Source organism: Medicago sativa, chromosome 8 (genome assembly GCF_051527215.1).
Source record: "Medicago sativa cultivar Bolivia chromosome 8, Bolivia_mono, whole genome shotgun sequence".
NCBI classification, from domain to species: Eukaryota; Viridiplantae; Streptophyta; class Magnoliopsida; order Fabales; family Fabaceae; genus Medicago; species Medicago sativa.
This window is the reverse complement of record NC_140756.1, coordinates 6,850,512-6,874,132: the sequence shown is the minus strand read 5'-3', so window position 1 is coordinate 6,874,132 and position 23,621 is coordinate 6,850,512. Positions and strand designations below refer to the sequence as shown.

The window sequence follows — 23,621 nt, the reverse complement described above, 5'->3', positions numbered from 1 at the left end:
AAAATTGTGCTTATTAAGAAAAGTTGTTATAGTGATAAATTTGTTTGAAAAGTGTGAAACTATTTCTAAATTGTCATTTATGTATAAATGAATTTAATATTGATTTTTACTAATATTCTAAGACAATCGATACTAAAAGAGTAATTAATGCATTTAGAAATTTGTAGATGGTCATATATTTAAAAATGTGTAATGATTATTTTGGTCTCTGAATGTGTAACGAGTAGGCAAAATAGTCCATCAATGTATGGAAATTTCAAAATAGATCATGATTGTGCACTTCGTTGGTCAAAATCGGTCATGACATTACAATACTTCGCTAATTTTGTCATATAAGTCCTCATAAGTACTTACTTATTGTCATATCAGTTTCTATGTGAAATGAGTTATTGTGAGTATTGAGGGATTATTTTAGCATCGGAGACTATTTTGACTAACAAAATGCACAATCAATGACTATTTTGAAATTTTGATACATTGATGAACTATTTTGATGAACTATTGTGACTACACGTTACACATTCAAAGATCAAAATGACTATTACCCTATTTGAAAACAAACATTTTTTTTAAATAGTCTTATAATTAGAGACGAGTGAATTATATTTTTATAAATGGATTGGATGGATATTCATCCATTAAAGCTATATAATGGATTGGAGGAATTCTATGTTTAATGGATGAATTGATATAATCATAACCCCGAATGAAATATAAGTTAGACAACTTATAAAACACATTATCTATGGAATAAGCTGACGGGTGTCATAGAGTATTGATTAAAATACTTATAGTAGTAAGTTTATATTAAAAAATTGTGTGATTATAATATTGATAAAAATAACAGTTTTTATTTATCATTTATGATCTTTATAGAGTGTTTTTGGGACACTTGTTATTATTTGAATTAATACACATCCTGACATTAATACAAATACAATTCTGCAAATGTAAACCTTCATTAAAATATACAATTTTGCGTAAAAAAAAAATACAACTTTAATTATTTTTGTCATATATACAATCGTATATTTTTTTTTAGAGGAACTCTACAAATCTTTTTAGTATTCAACTTCAATTCTTTTAGTCTCGAGCTTCGATCTTTGAATCAATCTACATAACTGAAAAAATATAACAAATCAATAAAATTTAGTCAAAATCAAAGAATAGTTGGTCGAAGAACAACTCACATATATCACCTCTTGCTAAAGAAGAAGAAAAAATGTTATAAAAGAGAGGCAAAGAGAGTCTAAAAATAGATGGAGATAGAAAGAAAACATACCACCTATAATAAGCCTCAAATCAATAAAAATATGCAATAATTAACAAAATAAGTTGGAATGTATCTCTTACAATAAGGAAGATTGTCTTTGTTTATATCTTTCACAAACCACATGTGAACAATCCGTGATTGGATTTCATGTGGTTGCAAAGAACTACGAAGAACAAAGGTTAAAAAAATTAAACATAATAGAAAGAAGGGTGATTGAAGTTCCGATAAAAAAATTATGATAACCCATATGAAAAATTTATAGACATATTTCAAAGGGTGATTTGGTTAATCAATCTTTGTCATTAATTTTGTTAATTTTTTACATCTCTTTATGGAGTGTCATTGGTCAAAACAGATATGGTTTGCTTCCTCTTTAGGTGTGGTATTTAATTCGCATGATTCCAGGTATGTTCCTTTTCATAAGTGGTTAGAGGAAAATATTATTGATGTCGATGAGGATCTTATAGTCCAAGTCCTGGCCTTGTGTTATGAGATATGGTGTGCTAGAAATAAGAAATGTTTTGAGGGGACTGATGTTGATGCGGCTGCCACTATTCAAAAGGCACTAAGATCTATTGTGAATTTTAAGAGTGCTAGTAAGGTGTTGGTGGTAGGGGTGTTCAAAACCGAACCAACCCAATAGAAAAACCGCAAACCAAACCAATCCAAACCAAAACCGCAAAAAACCGCACTTGGTTCGAATGAATTCGGATGACTTTTGCACTGAACCGCGCGGTTCGGTTCGGTTTGCGGTTTGCATCTCAGCAACCGAACCAAACCAAACCAAACCAAACCAAACCGCAAGAATAATTAATATTACTTAAATATGTACTAGCCCAATTACATAGCTCAAGAATAATCTCTTTTGATTCGATTTTTCCATCTTTGCACCATCAGGTTCGATTATAATTCTCTTCCATCTCTTTCAATTCATTTCCAGTGATGAAATTGTTTTCTTTACTTCCCAATAATTTGTTTCATGCTTATGTTTCTTCTTAATTTTACCTATTTTGATATAAGTTTTACCTAATATTTTATCATATAAACATCAAAATAAAATGCCCTATGTTTATTTTGTAACAAGTTGGCAATATTAGAGTTAATATAATATTTTTTTATCCCGCGATAAACCGCACAAACCGAACCAATCCAAACCGCATTGGTTTGGTTTGGTTTGGTTTGGATGACTTTTTAAAAATCAACCGAACCAAACCAAACCGCATGCTTTTTTATCGTTGGTGTTGTTGTTTGCAAGTATGTTCATTACCAGATTCAGAGGTTGCAGAAGCTTTAACTGAAGTTGAAGTAAATGTCACTAGAAGGGGGGTTGAATAGTGACCCTTTAAAAATTATCGTGCTTTGGAAAGAAATGGTTAGTAGAACAATAAAAATGTAAGCAAGGCAGAAAGTAAAGAGTAGAGTTTAAGAGAGATCACACAGAGAAGTTATCCTGGTTCCCTCAATATGGGTTAGTCCAGTCCCCACAGCTTTGTGAGATTATCCACTAGTTATCAGGAGTTTCTTCCTCCTTTTTGCAATGTGCAAAACAATATGTATTCTCTAAGCCTCACAGGCTTACACTCAAGCTCGAGCTCTTACAGAGGCTGAGCTTGTACCACTATGTATTCTCTTAGCCTCACCAGGCTTACACAACTGATATTATTAGCTTCAGCAAGCTTACACTATCACTCAAGATTTTACAGTCAAGAGGATATACAATCAAAATAAGATTTGATGTTTGGATCTAGTTACAACTTTCAAGCTACTAAGAGAATGAGAGATTGTAATTTGTAATACTCTTAAAAAGATGATCCAACAATATGATTTGGTACTGTAAGAGTATTTTCTGATATTGAGATTGTTTGATGAATTTGCTTGTTTGTAGACTTGAGATTGTATTTCAAATTCATGCTTTCTTTGTTGAGAGAAAGCTTCTATTTATAGCCAGCCTTCACCCTTCAATATCTGCAGCTGTTCATTCTTGTGTAAAGACCCTTGCTGTTGATGGGAATTGCAAATATGCCATTGTCCCATACTTTTGTACATTGAGCTTGAGCTTGTCAGCCTCGACCTCAACATTTAACACTAAGAGCTTGAGCTTGTCTTTGTACCAGGAGCGTGTGTGAACAGTGAAAAGTACATGAACAGTAAAAAGATCTTTTCTTTTTACAGCTGTTTCATGCTTGTTCTCCAAGATGTATTGCTGTTAATGTCTTTGTATTTCTTAGTCTCTAAGGCATCATTATTTAATTATTTTAGCACACTTGGTCACCAAGTCTTGTTTCTTTAAGATATTTTGCTTGCTTGCTCATCAAGATTCAACTCTAGGGCTTTGTCATCATCTTTAACTTTACCAAATGATTAGCACATGACTGAAAGATAATTTTCCCTTGTATTAGCGCATGGCTTTCCTTTGTGATTTTGCTTTATTAACCTTTCTTGATTAATAATGAATTACCAACTCTAATGCTTTATGAGAGCTTGAGCTTGTTCACAATGTTCATTTGAGCTTGAGCATAATCATCGATATTCATTTGAGTTTGAGCATAATCATCCATGGTTTTAACAATGTGTGAGAGTTGGACTTTCCTATCCTTAATAAAATTCACTCAAGAGCACACATTAAATAACCAAATAAAATTATAATCTTAATTTTAATACAAGAGTTTGTTTATCATTTAAAAACAATTTCAAAGGGATTTTTGCTTCAACAATCTCCCCCTTTTTTGATTGATGACAAACTTCTTGAAATTAAAATTGCATAAGGAGGTTTAGAATAAAAGCTCCCCCTTAATTTATGCATCATGTTAATTTTGGGGCTCCCCCTCAATTTATGCATACAAATTAATATGATTTGATTATAAGATGTAAAGATAAAGGCATAGAATCATTCATTTCATTTATCATAATAGTTCATGATTCATAAAGATTAGCATAAGCATAATATTAAAATTTCAGAGGATCAATTTGCTACATACACCATGTTTAAGCTTAAAAAAAAGATCCTGGAAATTTCAAAAGGAGTTAAAAACTAAGTGCTACCTAGTTTTCCAAAAGTTTAAAATAAACAACTGTTTATACAAGCACGAATTGCAGACTGATTGCAATTTTGAGAAAGCAAGAAAATAAATAGCAAACAGCAGAGACCAAATTTTTTCAAGATAATTCTCCCCCTTTGTCAGCAACAAAAAAAGTGAGGGGGTGGTTAATGCTTAGCCTCAGCCTCAGGCTGGAGGTGGAGCTTGATCAGAGGGTTCAGGAGCAGGAGCAGGAGTAGGAGTAGGAGCAGTAGACACTGGCAGGATGGGATAAGCAACATCAGGTAGAAAAGGAGGTGGCAGATTTGGAGCAACAGCATGTAAGAAATCTCCCAATATCCAATTGTCCATAACAACTTGACGGATACCATAGCTAGCAATAGTTTGTTGTAATCCAACCAAGTTTTGAATCACATAAGAAATGGTAGGTCCTCTTTCAACCATAAGATTTCTAGAAGTAGGAACATGAGAATGCACAGAAGGTGCCTTAGGGCGACCATCAGAGTTAGATGAGTTTGTGTTAGCAAAAGACGCATCAAGAGAACCAAAGTGGCTAGCTTCAGGTAAAGGAGAGGAAGAAGTGGGTTTGTGAATTTGTGGATCAAATGTTGGTGAGGTGAGAAAAATGCGAGCAACATCAAGAAAAGGGTGAAGATGGCGGCGGAGATGGTGGTGATTCGTCCTCAACATTGAGTGATAGCATGGATGCATTTTTCATTTTTGCCATTTGCAGAAAAAAAATGGAGAGAAGAGAAAGGAAAGGAGAGGAAGAGGAAATGTTGTATTTTTAGGACAAAAGTTTTTTTTTTTTTTAAAACATAAGAGAGGGAAGAAATACAAATAATTAATAAAAGCTAATGATGGGAAAAAATAGCCAAACACGTGAGAGAGAGGGAAAGTTGGGAATGGTGAAAGGTTTTTATGTGAAGGGAATAATTTGAAATGATTAAAAGTGGTTTTGGAGACACTTCAAAAAGGAAGGTTTTGGAGAGAAGTGACAAAAGGGTGGTTTCTAAAGACATGGAATTAAAAATTTTGAACTTAGGTGTAGTAAATATATTAATCCTCTATTTTCATGTTGGAGAAAAATATAAATACACTAAATAAACTATTCTAACAAAGATATACTAATTATAGATAATTTATCTCTTTAAAAAATAAAATCTATCTTCTACCAAAGGTTTAGTAAAAATATTTGCGAGTTGATTTTCAGCATCAATGAAAAACAATTCAATTTCTCCTTTCTGAACATGATTTCTGATGAAATGATGTTTTATTTTGATATATTTAGATCTAGAATGATGAATTGGATTTTAAGAAAGATTTATAGCACTGGTATTATCTCAAAGAATAGGAATTTTTGTGTACCTTACTGAGTAATTTTCCAGCTGATTTTTTATCCATAATACCTGAGAGCAACTGCTTGCAGCTAACACATATTCAGCTTCAGTAGTAGACAGAGCAATTGTATTTTATTTTCTACATGACCAACTGATGAGAGCTTGACCAAGAAATTGACATGCTCCACTTGTGCTTTTTCTTTCAATGTTGTCTATTTTTTCATTTATAGATCCAAAGATGATATCATCAACATAGACTTGAGCAATTAAGAGATCTTGATCCTCCATCTCTTTCTTCAAAGGATAGAAAGCAGTCTTTATTCCCTATCATATGCCTTGAGCAACCATTGTCCAAGTACCAATGCCTTTTCTTGATTATCAGCATACATTCCTGTATCAGAGGTTAGCAGTAACTTTGGTACCCATATAGATTTGGGTCCTTGAGGGTTAGTGTTCTTGAAACTTTTGTTTTTATTGTAACATTTGGATTCATGATGCCCAAATTTGTTGCAGTAGGAACATTTTCTCTTTTTCTTAACATAACAGTTTGATTCATGATGGTTTGGTTTTCTACAATAAAAACATTTTCTTTTGATAGTTGCTTTCTTTTTATTATAAAAGCAGTTATCCTCAGTATGACCATGTTTTTTACAAAAATTGCATTCCTTTCTCATTTTAGGAACTAAGACTTTTTGATCCTGCTTAGGAATAAAAAAGTTTTTGTACATTTTTTGTTTCTTTGAAATGTTAAAACCTATCCCTGCTTTATCAAACATTCCGGCTTGGGAACCCATAATTTTTTGAAATGTTTCGGTGGATTTAACAAAGCTGGTGATGTCATTCGTCAACTCTTCTACTTGAGTTTTCAAAGAGTTGTTTTCTTCTTCAAAAGTTTCAGTGGTTTGTTCAGAAATGGTAATATCATTTGTAAGTTCCTCTACTTGATTTTCTTTTTCAAAAGTTTCCAGAGGTAGAGTATTTAAAACATCTTTTTGTTCAGACAATTTGAGATTAGCTAGCTTTAGATTTTGAATGGTTTGAAGATATTCTTCATTCCGTTTTTGTAGCTCCTCATTTTGTTTCTTTATTTCAATAAGTTGATCTCTTTGAGATAAACATTTTTGAGATAAAGTTTCTGAATCTTTTAAGAGGTTATCAAAAATAATTTCTATCTTTTTACAAGAAAAGCAAGAGTTTGAAAAAGTTACCTCTTCTGCATCATCTTTTGCCATGAGACATAAGTTTGCTTCCTCAACCTGTATTCCATCATTTGATTTCTTTCTCTGTGGTGGCTTATCTTCCATGAGGATGGATTCATGAGCTCTTAAAGAGCCTACCAATTCCTCAAGCTGAAGCTCTTTAAGATTCTTAGCTTGTGTGATTGCCGTAACCATTGGTCTCCAAATTTTTGGAAGACTTCTCAGAATTTTTCTAACCCTCTCATGGGTTGTGTATGTTTTTCCAAGAGAGCGTAATTCGTTTACAATGATTGTTAATCTTGCAAACATCTCATCAATGGTTTCACTTTCTTTCATCTCGAAGGTTTCAAATTTTTTAACTCCCATGTCTATCCTTTCTTCCTTGACATGACTTGTTCCTTCATGATGAATTTTCAAGGCTTCCCATATTTCTTTAGCAGTTGTACATTCTTCTACTCTATCATACTCTTCCCTACTTAAAGCACATGTTAGAAATAATTGAGCTTTAGAGTTTAGGAGTACCTTTTCGTTTTCTTCTTTTGACCATTTTGCTTGTGGTTTTACTACTGAGGGTGCTGTTCTTGTAGCAGTTGTCATTGGAACAAAGTTTCCATTTTCAACAACTGGCCACATATAGTTGTCTTGAGATATTAGAAATAATCTCATCTTTCCTTTCCAATAGTAGTAGTCTGTTCCATCGAAGTATGGAGGTCTTATGGATGATCCTCCCCCAGGTATGAACATTGACATTTTCTTCTTCCTGGATCTTTTCCTCTTACATTGTTAAGTGCTCTAACCGAGGCAGAGCTCTGATGCCAATTGAAATTGAAGTAAATGTCACTAGAAGAGGGGTTGAATAGTGACCCTTTAAAAATTATCGTGCTTTGGAAAGAAATGGTTAGTAGAACAATAAAAATGTAAGCAAGGCAGAAAGTAAAGAGTAGAGTTTAAGAGAGATCACACAGAGAAGTTATCCTGGTTCCCCCAATATGGGTTAGTCCATTCCCCACAGCTTTGTGAGATTATCCACTAGTTATCAGGAGTTTCTTCCTCCTTTTTGCAATGTGCAAAACAATATGTATTCTCTAAGCCTCACAGGCTTACACTGAAGCTCGAGCTCTTACAGAGGCTGAGCTTGTACCACTATGTATTCTCTTAGCCTCACCAGGCTTACACAACTGATATTATTAGCTTCAGCAAGCTTACACTATCACTCAAGATTTTACAGTCAAGAGGATATACAATCAAAATAAGATTTGATGTTTGGATCTAGTTACAACTTTCAAGCTACTAAGAGAATGAGAGATTGTAATTTGTAATACTCTTAAAAAGATGATCCAACAATATGATTTGGTACTGTAAGAGTATGTTCTGATATTGAGATTGTTTGATGAATTTGCTTGTTTGTAGACTTGAGATTGTATTTCAAATTCTTGCTTTCTTTGTTGAGAGAAAGCTTCTATTTATAGCCAGCCTTCACCCTTCAATATCTGCAGCTGTTCATTCTTGTGTAAAGACCCTTGCTGTTGATGGGAATTGCAAATATGCCATTGTCCCATACTTTTGTACATTGAGCTTGAGCTTGTCAGCCTCGACCTCAACATTTAACACTAAGAGCTTGAGCTTGTCTTTGTACCAGGAGCGTGTGTGAACAGTGAAAAGTACATGAACAGTAAAAAGATCTTTTCTTTTTACAGCTGTTTCATGCTTGTTCTCCAAGATGTATTGCTGTTAATGTCTTTGTATTTCTTAGTCTCTAAGGCATCATTATTTAATTATTTTAGCACACTTGGTCACCAAGTCTTGTTTCTTTAAGATATTTTGCTTGCTTGCTCATCAAGATTCAACTCTAGGGCTTTGTCATCATCTTTAACTTTACCAAATGATTAGCACATGACTGAAAGATAATTTTCCCTTGTATTAGCGCATGGCTTTCCTTTGTGATTTTGCTTTATTAACCTTTCTTGATTAATAATGAATTATCAACTCTAATGCTTTATGAGAGCTTGAGCTTGTTCACAATGTTCATTTGAGCTTGAGCATAATCATCGATATTCATTTGAGTTTGAGCATAATCATCCATGGTTTTAACAATGTGTGAGAGTTGGACTTTCCTATCCTTAATAAAATTCACTCAAGAGCACACATTAAATAACCAAATAAAATTATAATCTTAATTTTAATACAAGAGTTTGTTTATCATTTAAAAACAATTTCAAAGGGATTTTTGCTTCAACATTAACTATGCGAAAGGGTTTGGAATTTGCAAAAGACATGTCTTTTCTGAATCTTATAGCAGAATCAGATGCTTCTAATGTGGTTTTAGCGTTGAATGTTCACCAACAATCTCTCAACTATGTTGGCTCTATTATTCGAGATTGTATTAGTTTTAAAGGTAGTTTTCGTAGTTTAAATTTTTTGCATGTTAGGCGTGAAGCCAACCAAGCTGCTCATTATTTAGCTAAATGTGCTCTTAAGAATTTAGATTGCATATGGGTCGAAGAAACTCCGCCTTGTATTTCTGCAGTCTTGGCATTTGATTTATTGCCAGACTTTCGTTAATGAAATTGCTTTCAACGTCAAAAAAAAATGCCAAATTTCTATTACTATTTTTTTATACCATTTATATTTACTGTTTACATTATTAGTTTGGAAGGAATTTTCTTTAGCCATAAAGTAAGTTCAACGCGGCAATAAAAAAAAAAGTTCAACACAAAATGTCGGTTATAAAAGTAATTCTCGGTACGAAAAAAATAAGACATATTTTTAAGGTTGATTTTGTTTAAGACTGTTTATTTTAGAAAGTCTTAATATGATTTTAATTAATCAAGTTTCTTCACACCATTCAATCACAATAAACTCCAAACTTTATTGTGATTATTGTGATTTTAATTAAGATATTTTTGAATTCGAAATGTTTGATTATTTGACCATAAATTTTTTGGTTCCAGACATTTCCTAACATAAGTTTTACTATTTTTTTTGGCTGCCTGTCATACCCCAATTTTTGACCTAAGGTCCCACCGACACGCGTCACGTGACCCTAGTCGAACTGATGTAAATTCTTTAGCATGTTGTTATTTCTATATTTATTAGATTAGGATGCATATTCATCATTCATTTATTCATTGCATATTTATTTTATATGTCACTTATTTTTATTCTTCAATAATTAGAATGCATATTAGGTTAATGTAAAAATCATTCATGCATCTATAGTTTAGGTTTATTATCATGCATATTTCATTTTTCGTTATGTATTTTATCACATGGACGTAGTTTGTATATTAGGCTTTGATGTAAATCATTCATGCATTTTGGTTTTGTTTCATCGTTTTGCATATTAATTTATTTATTCTTGTCAGACTTTAGAATGTATATTAGGTTTAATGTAAATACATTCTTAGTTTAGGTTTATTATAATGCATATTTATTTTTCGCAGACTATAGAATGTATTATTAGGCTTTTGTAATAGCTTAGGTGCATGTGTGCGTGTATGGGTGTATGCTTTACTTTCATGCTCTAGCTTTAGGTTAATGGTCTTTGTGGTGATCCAACGTCACCACAAAGTGCTTACGCTTTATTTTCTTGCTCCGATAGTTTTAGTTTTTAGTTTAATTATCATTCAAAAACAACAAAAACATGCAAATATTCAAAAAATCACAAAAAATATTTTCATAAACAAACCTTGATACTAAATCAAGTGACCGTCTTTTTTATTTTCTTTTCTTAATCAAATATCAATCAATTTAGCTTATTTTGAGTCCATTTTCTTTAATATTAAAAAAAACAAATAAATTCTTATTTGCCATTGGTAGAATTGCATTTAACTAATCTTGTTCGTCCAATCGTCCAACTCATCGATGTCCAGCTCATCGATCCGCGTGCTGAGTTTTGTTATTTCCCTATTACGCTATCACATTCTTATACTTTGATATGCCATAATCTTTTGATGTGTTATGAAACCAAATATTAGATATATAGTTTTTTTTTTCCTAACCTCATGTGCATGAATATACCATTATATATTGAGCATTGCTATTTGGTACGCGGAAAAACAACGGAAAACGACGAGAGAAAGAAACAAGTTGTTACAGATTTTTTTATTTAATATTAAGATAATATAATTTTGGCATTTAGTGGCAATCATGGGTAGTTTTGTAGTACAATTTGTCGAATTTCGTTGGTTTGTTTCGTACCATATAATATTTCCCTTATATATTTGTGGATATGTTACTATTTATTTATGTATTGAGAGCTTAATTTTGTATGAATTATCCTTATATGTATAGAATCAAAAAAAGGTTAATTAATATCAGGGAAGTAAGTTTTTTTATTCTAACTAAATATATACAAATATGAAGCTTGTCCTAAGAACAAAATCTCATTTTCTATAGCTCACAACAGAAAATATTTAAGTTTCAGGTACTAGGTTGGAGAAAATTGATGCCTAAAAAATAAGTGATGTGGACATAGGGAACCCATTTAAGCACCTAATTTGGGATGCTCTGTTGTGGAAACAAAGGTGAGAAGGCGTGATGTTTAGGTAAACTCATCTTAATAAAAAAAAAAGGGATTTCTTTGTCTTTTGATTACTATCACGATGTGTTTTTTCTACTTATTTTTCCTAAACTATTCTTTTATGCTTTTTTCACATATATTTTTTTTTATTATGATCATGATTTGCAACCATGAATGCCAACTCAAATGTCATAGTGTTATGATTTCTAACATCATAGACTCTACTTGGGATTATTTTCTGATGTTGAGGATTGTTAGATTGTGTCTTGTGACTAAAATGTCAAAATCTCATGAGTCACACTCATTTGAAAAGGTCCTAATGAATGTTTGAGGTTATCATTAATTTGTTTTTTTAGTATTCTTTTACTAAATTAAACGTGTTTCTTGGTAAATGTAATTTTCGATTTTGATTTTTGATGTTTAGGGAAACCAAATTCATGCAATAACCAAAAAGAGGCTCATATACATGTTTGTAACACAATTGAGAGAATGTGTTGTTAAGAACACGTGAGAATGTCGAGCTATTACTTAGAGACAACATCAAGATAGACAAAGTGCATGATACTAAATTTACAAGGGTTGATAATAATGATTTACCATGAAATTTGTTTCATTTCACTCCACGGGTTGGTATCTCCCAAGACGAAGATGATTTTGACATAGATTTCTTGGTTGAAAATTAAACAACTTCATCGTAATAATATAAACTATCACACTACGATAATATTGTTTATTCTATTCAGACGTTATTGGTTTACTAACTTCTATTGGAAAAAAGAGAGAAAATAAGTTAGAAATAACTTCAAGGCAAAAAATGTTGTCGTAAAGTTAGACAATAATAGGTAAGCATTTTTTATTTTGTCCAAAAAAAAAAGGTAAGCATTTTTGGAAATTATCACATTATGATAACATTGTTTATCCTATTTAGACGTTATTGGTTTACTAACTGCTATTAGAAAAAAAAAATATGTTAGAAATACCTTCAAGGCAAAAATTGTTGTCGTACAGTTAGACAATAATAGGTAAGTTATCGTTAATTTGTTGTTTTTAGTGTTCTTTTATTAATTTAAAAGTGTCTCTTGGTAAATGTAATTTTCGATTTTGATTTTTGATGTTCAGGGGAACCAAATTCATGCAATAACCAAAAAGAGACTTATATACATGTTTGTAACACAATTAAGAGAATAAGTTGTTAAGAACACGTGAAAATGTCAGGCTATTACTTAGAGACAACTTCAATATAAACAAAGTGCATGACACTAAATTTACAAGGGTTGATAATAATGATTTACCATGAAATTTGTTTCATTTCACTCCACAGGTTGGTATCTTCCCAGACGAATTTTGACATAGATTTGTTGGTTGATGAATTTGTTTATATATTAAAAAATTAAACAACTTCATTGCAATAATATAAACTATCACACTGTGATAATATTGTTTATTCTATTCAGACGTTATTGGTTTACTAACTGCTATTGGAAAAAAAAAAAAAACAGAGAAAATATGTTAGAAATAACTTCAAGGAAAAAATTGTTGTCGTATAGTTAGACAATAATAGGTAAGCATTTTTTATTTTGTGAAAAAAAAAGGTAAGCATTTTTTGTTATTGAAATAGTCCATCAACATAATTAATTCATGAATGTTGTTAGGGTTTACTGATTAAAGATTTTCCCACGAAATTGTATTGAAAAAGCGAAAGGTTGCATAGAAGAGAATATGAAATGTTGATTGAAGATTTTCCCATAAAATTTTGTTAAAAACTAAAGGTTTCATAGAAGAGAATATGAAAAAGGGTGTGAAATTTTTCATTGAATTGATTTTTCATTCCTTAAATCCTATCTTGCGATTAGTAATTACATAAGTAGTTTGTGTTTGCAACAATGTTATCAAATCTCTCTCTCTCTCTCTCTCTCTCTCTCTCTCTCTCTCTCTCAACACTTTTTTTTCATCAGCTCAATTGATGTAGGTGGTTACAAGTAGGTGTTTTTCTAATAGATTCCTTTTCTAATATGTTATATAAAATAGCATAGCGCACTTGATGTTGGGATAACTTATCCGAAAAGTTGTGTGTTTAACTCCCATTGTCAATGTGATGAGTTCTTTGATGGATGACATGAAAGTACCTCTATTAACGTTCACTGAGCCTTGAGCTCTACTCTAACACTGATAAACCTTTGAAGCATAACATGATAAAATAATTTAAATGTACGAAAACAATGGAATAATTTTGGATCGCTTTTGCTTTTTTTATTGGAATGATTTTGGATGGTTATGGTAATTTAATAATCATTATAAAGGTTTATGTACAGTAATATGTGGTAGTTCAACTTGTGTTTGTTTGTTGCCTAATAGAGTAATAACAAAACTCGGTATTCGGATCGATGATATGGATGGTTGGACGAACAGGATTAGTTAACTGCAATTATATCGATGGCTGTGATTTGTTGTATTTGCATCACGAGAATCGATGATGTGGCAGATTTCCTTTTTTCTTGTTAAATGCAATTATATCGATGGTAGTTCAACTTGTGTTTGTTTGTAGCGTAATAGGGAAATAACAAAACTTAGCACGCGGATCGATGAGCTGGGCGATTGGACGAACGTGATTAGTTAAATGTAATTCTATCAATGGCTGTAATTTGTTGTATGAGATCAGTGATGGAAGGTGATCCGGGGACGAGATAAGTGATGGAAGGTGATCCGGCGACGGGATCAGTGTGGAAGGTGCTTCTTCGTCGGCGAGATTTTTTGAGACAACTTTCTTCTTTGTGACGTGTAAATCTGGAGCTCCAGTGTTGTTGGTATTCTTAGGAGGCGAATCATCGGAACCGACGGCGGAGGAATTGCGATCACGTTTTCTTGATTGAGAAGAAGAAGTGAGAGAAGTGGCAGGGTTAACACTTGACATTTGGCGATTTTGCTTTTTTTATTGGAATGATTTTGGCCTGTTATGGTAATTTAATAATGATAACAAAGGTTTATGTACAGTAATATTTTATTCCATTGTTTTCGTACATTTAAATTATTTTATCATTTTATGCTTCAAAGGTTTATCAGGGTTGGAGTAGAGCTCAAGGATTAGGGAACGTTAGTAGAGGTACTTTCATGTCATCCATCAAAGAACTCATCATATTGACAATGGGAGTTAAACACACAACTTTTCGGATAAGTTATCGCCACATCAAGTGCGCTATGCTATTTTATATAACATATTAGAAAAAAAATCTATTAGAAAAACACCTACTTGTAACCACCTACATCAATTGAGCTGATGAAAAAAAAAGTGTTGAGAGAGAGAGAGAGAGAGAGAGAGAGAGATTTGATAACATTGTTGTAAACACAAACTACTTATGTAATTACTAATCGCAAGATAGGATTTAAGGAATGAAAAATCAATTCAATGAAAAATTTCACACCCTTTTTCATATTCTCTTCTATGAAACCTTTAGTTTTTAACAAAATTTTATGGGAAAATCTTCAATCAACATTTCATATTCTCTTCTTTGCAACCTTTCGCTTTTTCAATACAATTTCGTGGGAAAATCTTTAATCAGCAAACCCTAACAACATTCATGAATTAATTATGTTGATGGACTATTTCAATAACAAAAAATGCTTACCTTTTTTTTTACAAAATAAAAAAATGCTTACCTATTATTGTCTAACTATACGACAACAATTTTTTCCTTGAAATTATTTCTAACATATTATCTCTCTTTTTTCCAATAGCAGTTAGTAAACCAATAACGTCTGAATTGAATAAACAATATTATCACAGTGTGATAGTTTATATTATTACAATGAAGTTGTTTAATTTTTTAATATATAAACAAATTCATCAACCAACAAATCTATGTCAAAATTCGTCTGGGAAGATACCAACCTGTGGAGTGAAATGAAACAAATTTCATGGTAAATCATTATTATCAACCCCTTGTAAATTTAGTGTCATGCACTTTGTTTATCTTGAAGTTGTCTCTAAGTAATAGCCTAACATTCTCACGTGTTCTTAACAACACATTCTCTTAATTGTGTTACAAACATGTATATAAGTCTCTTTTTGGTTATTGCATGAATTTGGTTCCCCTGAACATCAAAAATCAAAATCGAAAATTACATTTACCAAGAAACACTTTTAAATTAATAAAAGAACACTGAAAACAACAAATTAACGATAACTTACCTATTATTGTCTAACTGTACGACAACAATTTTTGTCTTGAAGTTATTTCTAACATTTTTTTTCCCAATAGCAGTTAGTAAACCAATAATGTCTAAATAGGATAAACAATGTTATCATAATGTGATAGTTTCCAAAAATGCTTACCTTTTTTTTTTTGACAAAATAAAAAATGCTTACCTATTATTGTCTAACTTTACGACAACAGTTTTCGCCTTGAAGTTATTTCTAACTTATTTTCTCTCTTTCTTCCAATAGAAGTTAGTAAACCAATAACGTCTGAATAGAATAAACAATATTATCGTAGTGTGATAGTTTATATTATTACGATGAAGTTGTTTAATTTTTTAATATATAAACAAATTCATCAACCAAGAAATCTATGTCAAAATCATCTTCGTCTTGGGAGATACCAACCCGTGGAGTGAAATGAAACAAATTTCATAGTAAATCATTATTATCAACCCTTGTAAATTTAGTATCATGCACTTTGTCTATCTTGATGTTGTCTCTAAGTAATAGCTCGACATTCTCACGTGTTCTTAACAACACATTCTCTCAATTGTGTTACAAACATGTATATGAGCCTCTTTTTGGTTATTGCATGAATTTGGTTTCCCTAAACATTAAAAATCAAAATAAAAATCGAAAATTACATTTACCAAGAAACACTTTTAATTTAGTAAAAGAATACTAAAAAAACAAATTAATGATAACCTCAAACATTCATTAGGACCATTTTAAATGAGTGTGACTCATGAGATTTTGACATTTTAGTCACAAGACACAATCTAACAATCCTCAACATCAGAAAATAATCCCAAGTAGAGTCTATGATGTTAGAAATCATAACACTACGACATTTGAGTTGGCATTCATGGTTGCAAATCATGATCATAATAAAAAAAAATATATGTGAAAAAAGCATAAAAGAATAGTTTAGGAAAAATAAGTAGAAAAAACACATCGTGATAGTAATCAAAAGACAAAGAAATCCCCTTTTTTTTTATTAAGATGAGTTTACCTAAACATCACGCCTTCTCACCTTTGTTTCCACAACAAAGCATCCCAAATTAGGTGCTTAAATGGGTTCCCTATGTCCACATCACTTATTTTAAGGTAATACTTAATAAGCATTAATTTTCTCCAACCTAAGCATCAATTTTCTCCAACCTAGTACCTAAAACTTAAATATTTTCCGTTGTGAGCTATAGGACTGAGCAGCGGTCGGGTTCGGTCGAATTCGGACCAGAAATCCTATTCCGACCAACAACCGACGAGCACAGATCGCCACCCATTTCCGTCCGTTTTCCATCTCGGTTTTGTCGGGTTTCGGTTCGATCGGATGGCGGGTGAGTCGGTCGGTATTAAACGGGTTAGAGAAGAAGAAACTATCAACCTTCAAAAAACAGATCTGGATTTGACTCTGTGTGGGGGTGGCGATAGAGAAGTGGTTCTAGTTGCATTCAAGAAGAAAGAATATTTGTGTCTCACCATAACTTATTAATGGAAATTAGAAACTGAAATACCATAATTTGTTTTGGAAGCTGAATTGAAGCCTGGGTTTCAGCTTCTTCTAGTCTCGTATTTTCTTATCTATTTTGTTTATGATGAGTTTGATTCAAAATCTATAGAGAGAGAGGTGAAACTGAAAGGACTTCACATTGGGAGTAAGAGTGCAATGTAAAAGCATGCTGTCAAATAAAATATTTATTATAATTAATTTACTTGGATAAGATTGAGATCGGAGAGGAAAAGGCACGTGAGGGAGCATGTAAAAGGGACATAAAAGTTTATTTCAATAAATTGGCACAGACAAAAGACAGAGAAAGTGGTTGATGGCAGTCTACATCTTAAAAAATTATTAAAAGCCATTGCTAGTTGCCTAGTTCCACGCCTTATACTACATGTCTCGGGCGGGTTTGGGTAACGGTGGATGTGATTTTCCAAAACCGACCCCGCCCGCCTAATCCCACACAGACCCATTTTGATTCCTTTTTTAACCCGAGACCCGTTCCAATCTGACCCGTGTACCCGTGGGTGACTCGGTTATCTCGGTTGGTGGGCGGGTTCGGATTCTATGCTCACCCCTAGTGAGCTATAGAAAATGAGATTTTGTTCTTAGGACAAGCTTCATATTTGTATATATTTAGTTAGAATAAAAAAACTTACTTCCCTGATATTAATTAACCTTTTTTTTGATTCTATACATATAAGGATAATTCATACAAAATTAAGCTCTCAATACATAAATAAATAGTAACATATCCACAAATATATATAAGGGAAATATTATATGGTACGAAACAAACCAACGAAATTCGACAAATTGTACTACAAAACTACCCATGATTGCCACTAAATGCCAAAATTATATTATCTTAATATTAAATAAAAAAATATGTAACAACTTGTTTCTTTCTCTCGTCGTTTTCCGTTGTTTTTCCCCGTACCAAATAGCAATGCTCAATATATAATGGTATATTCATGCACATGAGGTTAGGAAAAAAAACCTATATATCTAATATTTGGTTTCATAACACATCAAAAGATTATGGCATATCAAAGTATAAGAATGTGATAGCGTAATAGGGAAATAACAAAACTCAGCACGCGGATCAATGAGCTGGACGATTGGACGAACAAGATTAGTTAAATGCAATTCTATCAATGGCTGTAATTTGTTGTATGCGGATCACGAGGATCGATGATGTGGCAGATTTCCTTTTTTTTTTTGCACTTTCTTGTTATGGTGCGCAATCATGAGACCACATCACTTTCTCTTTCAAAACAAACAAATTTGGAATGAATATTACTGGTTATTATTATTTTATAAAAGGGTTACTTTAGAACAAATAAAAATAATCCACCGATTAATATTTCCTCTAATCTTTTATATAAGAAAAAAAATAAATAAATCTATATCTATATTATATAAATTTGAGACCTATTTATCAAGTCCCTTTATGGAAATGAATTACTATTCTTTTGGTGTTGCCATGTGTCCCTTTCTTTTTTACAAATGCTCTCACCATATTGATCTTCACAAAATGCTTTCACCACAGTCATCCTCACATATTTGTATTTAATGTTCATGTATAAAAGGAAGTTTTTCAATATCAAATTTTGTTACTTGAAATTAAAAAAAAAATTTGAACAAGCAAAAATGGAATATATATATATATATATATATATATATATATATATTAACCACAAAAGCAACTCGTCTAGCACAAGATGTGCCAAAAGAATTACCGAAAGAACAAAGTATCAATTACACAACCAACAACCAAACCATTAAGTGATGGCCAAGCATTGAAACGGACTTGAACACCACCTATCAGTGCCAAACCTAAAGACAACCTTTTTCGCTTTCATCCAGGCTAAAGACATATATTTAACTTTCTCTAGCAACCTGGGAATAGGAGTTACAACATTATTGAAAAGTCTATTATTGCGCTCATTCCATAAGAGCCAAACACTCAAAAGCCAAATAAGCTGAAGAAAAGACTGCTTAGCTTTTCCACCACCTGTTAGATGCACAAACTGGATAAAATGATCGGCTATGACATTCGAATCAACGCCTATAATGCCCAGCCAATGACGCACTAGGGGCCATAACGAAGAATACAAATTACAAGATAAAAACAAATGTTGCATTGTTTCATTGAACCGCAATCTGATACACACGTAGAAGCTTCCGAAGAAATAACCCGTCGATGGACCATGTTGGACTTTGTTGGCAATCTGTCACGAAGCAACCTCCAAGCAAAAATAGACACCTTCAATGGCACCTGATTATGCCAAATCAAAGATGATGCAAGATCCGCACGAGGAGTATCCTTTAAAGTCAGCAAATGATAGGCACCGCGAACAGAATACCCTTCAGAAGGGTCCGGTAACCAAATCCACCTATCTGAAACATTAGCATACAAAGATACATCAAGCAATAAAGTTCTACACTCCTCTAACTCCTCTACCTCCCACGCCCACAACCTCCGCCTCCACCTCCACGCCTTCCCTCCCTGCTCAAAACCAATAGCAAACAAATTTGCCACAGTAAAGAAATTAAATTAGAAATCAAACATTTCGAATTCAAAAAGGACAAATTTTAATCAAATAATTTTTGTTTAATAATCAAATAGTTTAAATCAAAATTCTTTCAAAAAAATAGTTGAAATTAAAATATTTGAATTCAAAGATTAAAATAAAACAAGTAATGGAATAATTCAAATTTAATTAAAATACGATTAATGGAATAATTATTTAAATGTCAAAGAGATCAAATAATTGATATATGTCAGAAAGTAAAAATACGATTCGATAAAAGTATAACTTTTGAAAATAATTTAATTCGATTGGGTAGTAACCATTAATTTTTAAAATGATTTAAGTTAATATGCTTTTGTTTCTATTTTCAAATGTATATTGTATAGTAATATAGTAATAATAACGCATAATAGTGTTTATTCAAAAAAAAAAAAACACCAAATAGTGTTAGACATTTCTTACTTTTTATTTTCGTAATAATGATATTAATGATGTTAGACAAATTATTTTTTTGACAAAATGATGTGAAACAATTAATTTGGTTGTAATCATGTCAAATATATTTTATTTAAAATGGCATTAAAACAATTAAACACAATATGATTTGATTTTCCTTAATAATAAGAAAAAACTATATGAAAGAGATGCATATCGAAGTCAACCGAAAAAATAGTAAATCAATAAAATAAAATTGATTAAAAAGGGCAGCCAGAAAAAAATAGTAAAACTTATGTTAGGAAATGTCTGGAACCAAAAAATTTATGGTCAAATAATCAAACATTTTGTAACAGAACAGCCCAGGTGGGTCCCGGCTAGGCACTGTACCCCCCGGCACTATTACTCACAAGCTTAATCACTACCCCCTCTATAGTAGTGTTTTTGCCTTCCGTGGGAATCGAACATAGTACCTGGGGTTAAGTTCTACTTCAATGCATTCCCACTACCAATTGGTAAATATAAATGGTATAAAAAAATAGTAATAGAAATTTGGCATTAAAGTTGTTTTATTGCATTAAAAAAATAACTTTAAAATCTTAATGTTAAAAAATTAACAAAATTAATGACAAAGATTGATTAACCAAATCATCCTTGAAATATGTCTATAAATTTTTCATATGGGTTAGCATAATTTTTTATCAGAACTTCAATCACCCTTCTTTCTATTATGTTTAATTTTTTTAACCTTTGTTCTTCGTAGTTCTTTGCAACCACATGAAACCCAATCACGAATTGTTCACATGTGGTTTGTGAAAGATATAAACAAAGACAATCTTCCTTATTGTAAGAGATACATTCCAACTTATTTTGTTAATTATTGCTTATTTTTATTGATTTGAGGCTTATTATAGGTGGTATGTTTTCTTTCTATCTCCGTCTATTTTTAGACTCTCTTTGCCTCTCTTTTATAACATTTTTTCTTCTTCTTTAGCAAGAGGTGATATATGTGAGTTGTTCTTCGACCAACTATTCTTTGATTTTGACTAAATTTTATTGATTTGTTATATTTTTTCAGTTATGTAGATTGATTCAAAGACCGAAGCTCGAGACTAAAAGAATTGAAGTTGGATACTAAAAAGATTTGTAGAGTTCCTCTAAAAAAATATACGTTTGTATATATGACAAAAATAATTAAAGTTGTATTTTTTTTACGCAAAGTTGTATATTTTAATGAAGGTTTACATTTGCAGAATTGTATTTGTATTAATGTCAGGATGTGTATTAATTCAAATAATAACAAGTGTCCCAAAAACACACTATAAAGATCATAAATGATAAATACAACCTGTTACTTTTATCAATATTATAATCACACAATTTTTTTAATATAAACTTACTACTATAAGTATTTTAATCAATACTCTATGACTATATCAATTCATCCATTAAACATAGAATTCGTCCAATCCATTATATAGCTTTAATGGATGAATATCCATCCAATCCATTTATAAAAATATAATTCACTCGTCTCTAATTATAAGACTATTTAAAAAAATGTTTGTTTTCAAATAGTGTAATAGTCATTTTGGTCCTTGAATGTGTAACGTGTAGTCACAATAGTTCATCAATGTATCAAAATTTCAAAATAGTCATTGATTGTGCATTTTGTTAGTCAAAATAGTCTCCGACGCTAAAATAATCCCTCAATACTCACAATAACTCATTTCACATAGAAACTGATATGACAATAAGTAAGTACTTATAAGGACTTATATGACAAAATTAACGAAGTATTGGAATGTCATGACCTATTTTGACCAACGAAGTGCACAATCATGATCTATTTTGAAATTTCCATACATTGATGGACTATTTTGCCTACTCGTTACACATTCAGAGACCAAAATAATCATTACACATTTTTAAATATAAGACCATCTACAAATTTTTAAATGCATTAATTACTCTTTTAGTATCGATTGTCTTAGAATATTAGTAAAAATCAATATTAAATTCATTTATACATAAATGACAATTTAGAAATAGTTTCACACTTTTCAAACAAATTTATCACTATAACAACTTTTCTTAATAAGCACAATTTTCGTAAAATACTCCTACTTTAGGACACGGAGAGAGTATAAAAATTCAAGGGATATTCCAAATGTGACCTATCCAAATGTGGCCAATCAAGGATGGTTTGGAAAAGAGGAAACATATGAGTGATCAATCAATGTAATTTAACCAAATTTAAATTTACGACTAACCAAATGTATCTTTGTCCCGAGATATGTTTGGTTCAAGAGAAAAAGGGAAGAGAGAGTTAGGGACGAAAGAGCTTGAGGAGAAATAGTTATTTGTTCAGTTTGGTACATTGAAGAAGTTGAAAAGAGAGATTAAATATTAGTGGGCCCTACCAACTTTTTGTTTCTCTTCAAAGTAGCCAAGAAAGTGGCAAGAGAGTATTGTTTTTTATTGCTTTCCATTTGTGCCCCTGGTGTTTTTTAGGATGAAAAGAACATGGTCACACACATCACCACCTATGAATATTTTTATTTTATAATTTGATAAGGTCATTTTTGTCAATTTATAACATCATTTTATTTCCCTCTTCTCTATTTCTTTTCTCTTTCTCTTATTCCAAACAACCCAACAAAATTTACTCTATTTCTCACTTTTTTTCTCTCTTTCCACACTATCTCTTACCTATTTCTCTCTTCACAATTTATATTCCAAACCAAACACACCTAGATGGCTAGTGGCTATAATTCACATATTTTAAGGTGAATAAGTGGAGGTGTCTGGGGTTCGAACCCCAGCCCCTGCATATCCTACCAAGTGTCACTACCAACTGGTGTGAACAACTGTGTTTTTTCCGACAATAACTGTGTGAATGCATACAATTTATTAGAGCATCTCCAATGGGGGGTCCTTACTTAACAAGGACCACTCCCTGTTAAGGACCCTCCATTGGAGGAAGAAAAAATGAGTCCCCGTTAAGGAACGGGCAACTATATAAAGACCCTCTCTCTCTCCTGGGTAACTAACGGGTCCCACGCTTAAAAAAGTAATAAAATGTGTACTACTTGGTCCTACTTGCATAAACGAGTAATAAAATGTGTACTACTTGGTCCCACTTGTAAAAAGGAGTAATAGATAAATTATTTTTGTTTAATGGTATAAAGATAGTGGGACATATTTAAGTACTCCCTCCGTTTCAAAATGAGTGTCGTTTTAGGTGTTTACACACATATTAAGAAATGCAATGATTAAAAAAAAGAGAATGATTATTTTACCAAATTATCCTTATTAACTATTGGTTAGTTTTAAAAGTAATACTTTGGAAGTAGTGTGCAGAGTATTAATTGGAGGGTATAATTGAAAAGAAAAAGTTATTATTGCATTGGAAACTGAAAGTGACATTCATTTTGAAACAATTTTTTTTGGCTAAAGCGACACTCATTTTGAAACGGAGGGAGTACTTTTTATTGGAGTCCATATTAGTGTATTACCATTGGAGTCATTGAGTCCTTAATAAGTACTTTTATTAAAAAATTATAAATAAGTGATGTGTC

At 31.7% G+C, this 23,621-nt stretch overlaps 1 protein-coding gene and 1 pseudogene across 1 annotated transcript; both read right to left on the bottom strand.

Moving 5' to 3' along the window:
• Positions 1–5,968: 5,968 nt before the first annotated feature.
• LOC146896516 (uncharacterized) lies at positions 5,969–7,600 on the bottom strand. Its single transcript, XM_085733424.1, has 2 exons — positions 6,406–7,600; positions 5,969–6,042 (listed from the first exon to the last, which is right to left on the bottom strand). The coding sequence occupies exons 1-2, from the start codon at positions 7,598–7,600 to the stop codon at positions 5,969–5,971; spliced, it is 1,269 nt and encodes a 422-aa protein (XP_085589550.1).
• Positions 7,601–18,852: 11,252 nt separating this feature from the next.
• LOC146896515 (uncharacterized) lies at positions 18,853–23,570 on the bottom strand (annotated as a pseudogene).
• Positions 23,571–23,621: the final 51 nt, after the last annotated feature.